We start from the raw sequence: 10,562 nt of genomic DNA, 5'->3' as shown, positions 1-10,562 counted from the left end.
TTATTTGCATGTCTGAGTGGGAAAGACACATCTGTGCAAACCTCTGAGACAGGAATCGAAGAGCATCATTGCAATGAACATAAAACCTGCTCTCAAAATGAATTGAGAAATACACTCTGGGCAACGAGCTCCGATATTCTTGAGTGTGCTCAGTTTCCGCGGATCAAATCTTTCCCATCTCTGCATCCAAGCTATTTGGCCGTGATCAGATGATCAGAGCTGGAGGAAGTGATTGGAGGGTGAGCTGGCTGCAGCTGAAGTGTAGGCTGTTTGCAGGGACAAGGAGCCACTGTTTTTCAAACATAGCATCAACATAGAACTTATTCTGTAGGCTCCAGGATGCAGCGATGGGCTGCACTGCCAGCATTGTTCTGCTTCAAGCTTTTCGCTCTGTGGTCCAGAGGAGCTGTCCACACATTTGTAGAGGACGCCAGGAGGAAACGTCCCACGAAACTGTGCCTCTGGAAAGTGACGATGAAATGAGTAGACCCAGAACCCTCATCATAATGGTATGGTATCCCTGCAAAGCAGAATCCGTTGGTTGAACTATTATTATAGACACATTGCAATTTAAGATCTTGGGGTTTTTGTTTTGTTTTGTTTTTGAGGTGGTGTTCAGCTTTAGACCAAGATAACCATATCCTAGAGTTTGCTACTTTGCTGTGCTGATTAGGGGAATTTGTTCCAGAACTATATCTACCATTCAAAAAGCTGATTTCTTTCTCTTAAATCTGTTATAAACATGTGAAGTTTGTAAGTCTATTAGAAATTCTTTCCTACCTAACATTTTATCTGTTAACTTTTCTGCAGGAAAAAAAAAATTATGAGTTTGAGTTTGGTTTAATTAAGTGGATTTTATTTTTATAACTCTTCATTTGAAAGAAGAGCCCAGAATAGATTTTCAGTACCATAGAACCAATCAAGTTTTGTAGATGCAGGTAGTTAGATCTCTAACTTCAGGAGAGCTGGGGCTTTTATTTCTGATTCTACAGTGGAGATACCTTTTCAAAATGCTTAACTGAGGCATAAAATCAGAGTGAAGTCTTGAGAGCTTTGTGGAATGTGTGGTGTTTTAATTAGAAAGCTGCTTCTTGCCACTTGTCAAATTACATTTTTGCCTATGCTTTAATTGTTGCAGACATGTCGCTCCTGATGGTGCATCTGCTGGGTCAGCAGGAATGGAGTAGAGGATAGAGCCCTTCCTTACTTTAGGTTTAGGGAGAGATCTGCTTAGTCACTGAAATCCTGTTAGGACATAGGTGGTGTGCTTAAGTTTGCCATGTTGGAAAGGTGTTGACATCCAGGTGATTTCAGCACAATCAGATTTTCTCTCTTAGATTTCAATGTTCCAACATCAAGGATGTAGTAAATAACAAATGAAAAAAATACCTGTTACACTAACGGTGTTTAAATGACACTCATTTTGCTTGGACTCTGCCTCTGTTACCAAACTGAAACACTTTATGTCAATTCCTGTCAGCAAATCAATATTGATTTTCCAAAAGCACTGTTGCTTTTGAATTTGGGGCTATGATTATCTCTAAGCAAAAACACTAAGTAGAAATGATGCCATACTCATTACTCCTTTAAGTTTTCATAAGTTCAATTTTTAAAAGATGTGAAATAGTTTTAAGGTCAAAGAGAACTTGTCTTATAAGTGTAACTTGTTAGTAACATTCACATTCTATAGCTACATCAACTGCTCATGTGGACATGCTCATTTATTATAGCCATCATTTTTTTCTAATTTTACTAGTTAGGCTGTAGAACTTTATAGCTAGAAATATGCAAAAGATATAATTCAAAATAACTAAGAATCTTTTAATGACTTAATAGTTTTTCAAGGAACCTTCTGATTTATACAATTCATTGACATTAATTGGAGTGATGAAGAATTTTCTATAGATAATGATAATGTCCTGTATATTTCAAAAATGTAGAAGAGAGGATTTTTAATATCCCCACTACAAAGGAATGGTAAGTGTTTGAGAGAAACATGCTTACCTTGATTTGAACATTATGCAACATGTACATATATTGAAACTTCACAGGGAAGCACATAAGTGTGTACAGTTTTTAATGTGTCAATTAGAGAGTTTAAATTCGTTTAAAGGAATGTGCAGAAATTCTTCTTTTCTGTGATTTCTGAAAGAAAGCAGAGATTCAGAAAGGTTGAATATCTTCTTAACATCACATACCCAATTCCAGCACCCCACATCACACTTGGAGCAAAGATTCCCAGAGCCAGTCTACTCTCCACTCTGTTCACGTCTCAAAGGAAATAAGGTTAAACAGATAAACTGGCTTTTACAAGAAAATCTTGGACACCTGGAGTAAAGTGGGCTCATCTGAGTCATTGTGCACTTGAACATTTCCTCTGGGTTGCTCATGATCTTCTCCCTCCAGCTTTCACCTTCCAACTTGGGTCCTGTTGTCCTGGTTTGGTTTGGGTTTGGGTTTCTCGCCTTCCCATTTCCCATGAGTCACCACGTTCTGTGTATTGATTTTTTTTTTTTGTAAGGTCACAGGCTCTGGAGCCAGAGCATCTAGGTTGGAATCCTAGCTTTGCGACGCGTCTCCTGAGTGACCTTGGGGGTGCTGTTTTAACACCTCTGGGCTCTTTTCCATACTGTACAATGGGGAGAGTAGTCCCAAGAAGCCTGAGCTTCTATGTGGGTGTAATAAATACGTGCTGAGAGCTAAGAACAGTGCCTAGATATGCTCATAAGAGGTTCGGTACAGTGGCAAGCCACATCCTAACTGAAGGAATGACATTTGAGAAAAGACCAAGGAGGTGAGAGAGTAAACCTTGCCACTTTCCCTGGGGGAAATGTCTGAGCAGAAGGCCAACCCAGGTGAAAGACCCCAAGGTAAACAGAAGCTGGGATGGCTGAGCAGTGAGAGGCCTGTGTCCAGGTGACCAAGGAGGGGGCAGTAGAAGGAGAGGTCAGGGAGGTGATAGGAGACAGAGCATGTCAGGGTGTAGTCACCAAGTGTGGGCTTTTCCCAAGAGTGGAAAAGGAAGCCACTGGAGGAAGCAGGTACAGAAGATAGAGCATGGAGCCAGCACTTCAGGGTTTGAGTCCTTGCTCTGCCACTCCTAAGCTGTGTGCTCTTTGACAAATGACTTGTCCCTCTTGGCCTTCACTTCTTTGTTGATAAAACATAGCAAGTGACAGAACCCACCAGGTACAGTTATTGTAGAAATTCAGGAGTTAATATTTAGGAGTGTGGCTAGTGAATATCATGCTCTGTGAACTATGTGCTCATGAATTCATAGGGCCCTGAGCAGGGAAGTCCCAGGACCTGTGACTATAAAAGGTCAAAATTGAAGCAGGGAGACCATTGGTAAGGAAGCTATTGCAATGCTGCAGTGTTCTTTTACTGTTTTTTCTTAAGGTTGTGGGAAGTGGTTGGATCTTGAATGTATTTCAGAGGTAGAACCAATAGATTTGCTTAGAAGTTGAGTATAGTATGAGAACAGGGAAGGCGTCAGGTTGACTGTGCTGATTTGTACTGAATGTCTGGAGGACCAGTCTGTCCTTCAGATAGGGAAGAGCACAGGAAAGGGAGCTTTGGAGAGAAAATATAAGCTCATTGCCAGGATGTTGGGTTTGAAATGCCTGTTAGGTCTATACACGGAGATGCCAAGGACGGAGTCGCATTCGTGAGTCTGGAGTTTCAAGAAAATGTTTAAGGAAGAGTAAAACCTGGCACACTGTAAATGCCAAAAAATGTTTAATGAATAAATAAATAAACTCTCTCTTCTGATCTCCTGTAATATTTACTGTGTGTAAGTCTTTTTGACAGTAAATCATCTAGTCTTTCTAATGTATCTTCAGCTATGCAACTTCACTTTAAGTTGCTTATGTATTTTACTATTCATATTTTTTTTCTATCTTATTGGTAGATGGGCAAGAGGCTTTTTTGCCCCCCGTGATGGGTAGCTTCTCACAGATGGACATTGAATTGGTAGACCTGTTGATAATTTGACTTTTAAAGCATGAAAATCCCAGTTGATAAATCTGTTTTCTTAACTCTTTACCAGGATCAGGTTAAAGAGAGAAAGCTGTCAAGGTAAACACAAAGGTGCGGATGTGGGTGCCCTGCATAAGGTTTGAGGTTTGGGCACCCGGATCCTTAGCAGGAAGGTTGGCCTCATGAGTCTTATTTCTGTCGTCCAGGTTCTGAATCTTTATTCAGAGATGGGCTTTGGGCTGCCGTGGTTGTAGTAGTTCACCTGGGAGTCCAAAGTGGAGAGACTTGTTACACATCAAAATTAACTATGGTGATTCTTTATACATCTCAGCATCTGAGAGTATCGCAGTGGCCTATGGAAATGCAGTCAATATGAACTGGGAAAAATGAAGAGTTCCTCTGAATTGTTCATTTATCTCTCATACAAGATTTTTTTTCCTCCCTGAGAATTAACAGAAATATTTTTACGAATTATTTTTCTTACTCCCTTTATATCACGTGTTGTGAAAGTTCTCAGACAGACATTGCCTAACTTATGGAGCTCTACTTTCTGGTTAATGCCCGTGCTTTCTTATATCATTTATTCATCACAGCTCCAGAAGTTGGCTTTTTTTTTTTTAAATCTTTCCCCTCCTCCCACAATAAAAAGAGTACTTATCTGCTGGTACTTTGGACCGCGGGGAGCAAGAGGAGAATGCAAAGCAATTGCCAGGCAGGGTATTTGTCTCACTCTGGCTCTATAAGCCATTCCCACACAACAGATTCATCATTCAAAAGTGAACTTTGTTGTTGTTGCTGTCATTGTTGTTGTTGTTGTTGTTTGTTTGTTTGTTTCTAATCCATGAGCATTTTGAGGCATCTCTGAAATAGTAGAAACCAAAAGATTTAAATTCGGGAACGTCAAGGATGTAGTGCAAGCCAGACATGATTTCGTCTTTAATGTGAGTCAGGGACAGAGGGAAATAACAATAGCCTAAATGTGTGGTGAGTCCAGGAGGTGAAATTGCTGTGATCAAAGATGTGCACTTTCGTTATAGACCTTCCAGAGCCAGGGACTTTGGGTTATGCCCCAAGACCTGCATGACAAGTCCTCCTTTGGTGCTCTAGAATCTGCTGGGTCTAGAGCTTTCAAAACTACGCCAGGTACAGGCCAACTTGTACCTGTAGCCCTACAGCCCATAAGTAAGAATGGTTTTCACAATTTTCAAATGACATAAAACAAAAGCAATAAATTAAGTATAAAGAGGAGAGGAAGGAGGAGGAGGAGGAAGAAGATGAAGAGGAGAAAGAGTAGGGGAAAAGATATAGAGACCATCCATGTGTGGCCCACCCAGCCTACAACATCCACAGTCTGACCACTAACGGAGACGTTTGCCAGCCCCTGTCTGGTGAATAGCATGACCTCAACCACAGAGGAATCTCCTGTTTTTAACTGTGCACTCCACAGTGTGTTTTTGTTATTGTCCCTAAACAGAGCCAACAGAACTTGGACTTTTCTCCTGGGCGCTTGCTGTTTACATAAGACTCTGAGAGCTGTTGTTGAAGAATGAATTCTAGATTTGGAGTCAGAAGACCTAGGGTCAGAGTTTCAAGTCTTGCACTTAGTAAAAGCCCAGATGACCTGGGTATACTGGTTCATTGCTCCAAATTTGCTAAATGGGAATGGTTATCTGTTCTGTCTGTTGGAAGCACAAGAATGTTTACTTTCATAGAATCACACCCCAAATGATTCTTATCCAGCCATCAGGTCTTCTAAGGCAGGCTAACGTACAGTTCCAGAGGTCCACTGTAGTCCACTGTGCCAAAGAGAATTCATACCCATTGCGAAAGGCACTCAGCAGCATACAGAGGCCATTCACTGCGGATTTTACTGTAGTTGTTCCACGTTTACCCTAAAAGGGTGGAACAGAGAGTGTGGCCAAACACCAGGGGCCAGTGAGGACCTCAGCAAGCTTCTACTTGAGTTACTTATTTTGTCTTCCATTTATTTACATATGCACTTTTTCATTTTTGATATAATTCTACATAAAAGTGAAATGCATTGTGATATATTGACATACACAGCATAATTTAGCCGGTTTTATTACTTTTATTTTTTTAAGTAGAGATCTTTTCTTCTGGCTCAAACACTTTGAAAACTTGGGATAAGAAAGGAAGATAAATGAAGGAAATAATTATTTGTAAAATAATAATAATAATAATAATAATTCCACATATTTGGAACATACATTTGCTTACATATGGGTCCAGGGAATAAAATTGGGACCAGAGATGGATACGCTATGAGAACTACTTCAAGAAAATAAAACAATCTCTCTTTTGACTGCTCTAGTAAATATTTCCATCTGATGAAACTTTAGCAAAGGAATTTTTAGCATGCTTTTTCCTGATTTTGTCTTTTTGAATGGGCATATGAGGAAGAAATACTTCTCAGCTCTCTAGGTCCTGAGTTAATGTTTTAATTTCATTTTAGTGAGAATGGATCTGGAATATACTAACATAAGTTTCCTCAGGGAAAAAAAAATGCCCTTATAATGGAGAGTGATTTAAATGGTCGGCTACAGACAAGTGAAACAGGAGCTTAAAAGCCCAGAGAATCTTTGGCAGTTATTTTTTCGTGTGAACTCAATTTCAGCTGAATCCCAAAGCCACAGAAAATGCACAGATGAATTAAGTGTCTTCTCCATGGGTGGAAGAATTAATTGAATGTGATTGAAAGCTTAGTAATTAGCAACACACATCTTTGAGGCAAAGCCTTACAAAACTCAAATAACTTCTGGTGTGATTTCATTCAAATAATATTGCATATTTATAGTTCTCAAATGACACCATATTATTTGGAGATAATAATGAACAAGGAAAAATGCTCAATTTTAAAACCAACATAATGATCATGCAAAACCAGAAAATCAGGTGTGTGTGCTGTGGAGTGATATACAGAAACTTAAACCAAAAACAATGCACCATACCTATATGTAGATATGGATATAAAATGATATAGGTCAAAAATAGAGAACATTATACCTTAGTGGATATAAGTGTTCAGGGGCAGCCAAAGTGTAAATGTTAAAAAGATGCTATTACCATGTAGAAGTATTTAGCTTTATGGCTAAGAAATGTATAAATGCTTGTCACTGGTGATGAGATGCCCTTTATTTTAAAAATATAATCAAATATAGAAAAAAAATCTGATATTCTTGATTTTGTTTATTTCTTTTCATTCTAGATGAGTGATTTTTAGACTTATTCACAAACAGACTTTTATATAATAACTTCTTGTGAAAACTGAACAATGTGATTAAAGATAAGGTGCATCTTCTGACAAGTCAGATGTGAATGCAGCATTTCCATAAGGTATCAACAAGTTTTCTTCTGAGAAGTCATTTTATTTTTTCAGATTTTATTTTTATGGAAATGAATTGCTTGTGGCTAAAGCATCTGAAATGCATGCTGTCCTTTGGCCCATGCTATTGATTGGTTCCAAGCTTGTGGCACTATTGAAAGGTGGTAGGGCTGGGCGAGGTGGTGCATGCCTGTAATCCCAGCAGCTCTGGAGGGTGAGGCAAGAGGTTTGCAAGTTCAAAACCAGCCTCAGCAACAGTAAGACACTAAGCAACTCAGTGAGACCCTGTCTCTAAATAAAATACAAAATAGGGCTGGGATTGTGGCTCAGTGGTCAAGTACCCCTCACCCAGCCCCAAACAAAAGAAAGGTGGTAGGACCTAGTGAGAGAAAGTAAACTCATTTAGATCTGCCCTTGGAGAAGATACTGGAACACTTCTTGTTTCCTTGTTTTGCTTTCTGTCTGTTGTGAGGTAAGCAGCTTGCACTCTCACCATGATGTACTATGCCACCAGAGGCCTAAAAGCTATGAGACAAACAACCATGGACTGAATACTCCTAAACCGTGAACTAAAATTAAGGTTTTCTTCTTCTGTGTTGATTATCTCAGCTATTTTGTCACAGTCACAGAAAGCTGACTGACCCAGTTCATTTCTCAAAGTCTACTTTATTCTCCTGGAATTTGTTTTCTTTTTTTAAGATCATATACAACAAATTCAATGTGCATCTGGTGAATTTGACACAGATTGTCTAAACATGAGAAATTCAGTAGACAACCGAGAGAGGCACACAGGCATACAGAACAATATGCAGTGGGTGGCTTGCTTCAAGAAGTGTCCATTTTGATGGCTGAGCTAGAACTCAAACAAATGTCAAATTGTAACATGAAAAGGACTTTGGTAGTGAGAATTGTATTCTACAAAGGCTGCATCCTTTGAGCATCCAGCCTCATCAAAACAGTCAGAGAGGGGATCCCCTAAAAAGCGGCAATGGAACTGAGACCTGGAAAACAAATAGATGCTGAGAAGAAAACTGTGCACTGAGAATCCACATGATAAAATGCCTTTGGCCTTTCCTGCTTTCCACTGTGTTGCTAAGGGTTGAGGACTGGAGTCAATGAGTTTAAATCCCTTGCTAAAGCACCTGCTGTCTGTTTGGTCCCTGGGTCAGTTATTTAGATTCTCTGCCCTGGTTTCCCTATCCCTGTCTACTAAATGGCAGTGAGGCAGGCGCCTACCTGTATTAGGTTCCTATCACTGCTGTGGTAACTTAGCACAAAGTCGTTTTAAACAACACGTGTATTATCTTACAGTTAAAGCAACACCCATGCATTATCTGACTTTTCTGGAGCAGAAAACTGAAACAAATCCCATTGTGCTAAACTGGCAGAGCTGCCTTCTTCCTAGGGGCTCTAGGGAAGAAGCTCTTGCCTGGTATTTTCCAGCTTCTGGAGGCTGCCCACATTCCTTGGTTTGTGGCCCTCTTGGATCTCCCAGCCAGCAGCATGGAGTCTCCTAATGGCTCTCCTGCCTGCCTGCCTTTTTCACTCATCAGGACCCTTGTGGTCACACTGAGCCCACCTGGTTCATCCCGGCTCTCTCCCATGTCCACCTCAGGAACCTGCATTCCTCCCCAGCCTTAATGCCACCTTGCCACATAAATAGTATTTTCACAGGTTCTGGGGATCAGGATGTGCACATCTTTAGGGGACTGCTATTTGCCTACCACGCTATCTCACGGGGTTATTTTAGAGATTCAGTGGGTGAATGCCAGTAAAAGACCTGTAACGATGCCTGGTACTTAGGAAGAACTCGCTAAGCTTTAGCTGCTTTGACTATTTGTATGAAACCAAGAAAAGTTCACAAATTCAAAGAGTTATTTTAGGAAAATAATTGAACTGCTGAAAGGAAGCATAATTTGTGCTTCACATAATATGAAGCAATGGAAATTCAAGGTTAGCTTATTTATCAAAGTACTGTGAGACTGAATGGATAGATTATTCATGCAGTTTATTTAGAGAAGAGAAAAGGTGGTTTCTCTTCTGTGTTATCTGCCAATGGCCTGTCTTCTGAAATCTAACTTGTTAATTTCTAATAGTTTTTTTTTTGTTTGTTTTTTGGTCTTTTTGAGAGAGAGAGAGAGAAAGCGAGAGAGAGAGAGAGAGAGAGAGAGAGAGAGAGAGAGAGAGAGAGAGAGAATTTTTTAATATATATTTTTTTAGTTTTCAGTGGACACAACATCTTTATTTTATTTGTCTGTGATGCTGAGGATCGAACCCAGCACCCAGCACCCTGTGCAAGCCAGGCAAGCGCGCCACCGCTTAAGCCATATCCCCAGCCCTAGTTTTTCTTTTATTAAGGGAATATTGCATTCTTCCTGTTTTCCAAATCATGTGAAACTTAGAAATTGTAAGGAACAAAGAAAGACTACACAAAACCATAAAGAAAGTGTTTAACCCTTAAAACTAGTGCAATAATTAAGAAAAGTAGAAAAATTATGAGATAGAATTTTAAATTCCATATGTAGAATTGATATTACTAATTTTCAGAGACAGAGAATAGACTGTATCTTACTTGAAATTTTAAACTGATTTCACTGCCATCTAATGTGAGTCATTTTTTTATCACCAGCTTATAACCATTAAGAAACAAAACTACACAATCTCAATTTCCCTACAAATAAGTATTCAATAAAAGATTCAACGGATGAATGGAAGTACATCATTCCTAAAGGCATAAAGGAAGAATCTGTGAGATGGAAAGAATGTAGATTGACTTGGCAAACCATCCACACGCCTGCCTGCCATGGTCCAGGGGTATAATCAGTGGTCTCCTGTACTTACATACACTTTAGGAGAATCAATTGAGTGATCCACAGACTATCTTAAAATTCAGTGAGATGGAGAAAGTAAAGGTGGAAATGAGGCCTCAAACCCGTAGCTCTGTGGTGAGCATTCCCAGCTGTTTGCAGTCATTCTATATTGTTGCCACAACCACCGCTGGAAGAAATTGATATTTTCATTCCCTAAAACATTGATGAAGAAATTAAAGCATATAAAGTGGATCTGACCAACTGGAATGTGAGTAAACCACATATTTAATTTCAAACTTTCTAGGAGCCATAATTTAAAAAGTGAAAATGATATGGATGAAATTAATTTTAATAGTATATTTCATTTAGCCCTATATGTTTAAAGTATTATTCTTTGAGCATTAACTAATATAAAAATTATGAGGTTATTT

General features: G+C 39.4%; 1 protein-coding gene across 1 annotated transcript in view; it reads left to right on the top strand.

The window, feature by feature from the left end:
* Positions 1-343: 343 nt before the first annotated feature.
* The window catches only part of Dock10 (dedicator of cytokinesis 10), a 194,541-nt gene continuing 184,322 nt past the window's right edge, over positions 344-10,562 (top strand). The window contains exon 1 of the mRNA XM_077799593.1: positions 344-509. Coding sequence (XP_077655719.1) covers positions 348-509 — 162 coding nt within the window. The 5' untranslated portion in view covers positions 344-347. The remainder of the gene's footprint in view (positions 510-10,562) is intronic.

This window comes from Urocitellus parryii, chromosome 1, assembly GCF_045843805.1.
Source record: "Urocitellus parryii isolate mUroPar1 chromosome 1, mUroPar1.hap1, whole genome shotgun sequence".
NCBI classification, from domain to species: Eukaryota; Metazoa; Chordata; class Mammalia; order Rodentia; family Sciuridae; genus Urocitellus; species Urocitellus parryii.
This window is presented reverse-complemented; position numbering and strand designations above follow the sequence as displayed.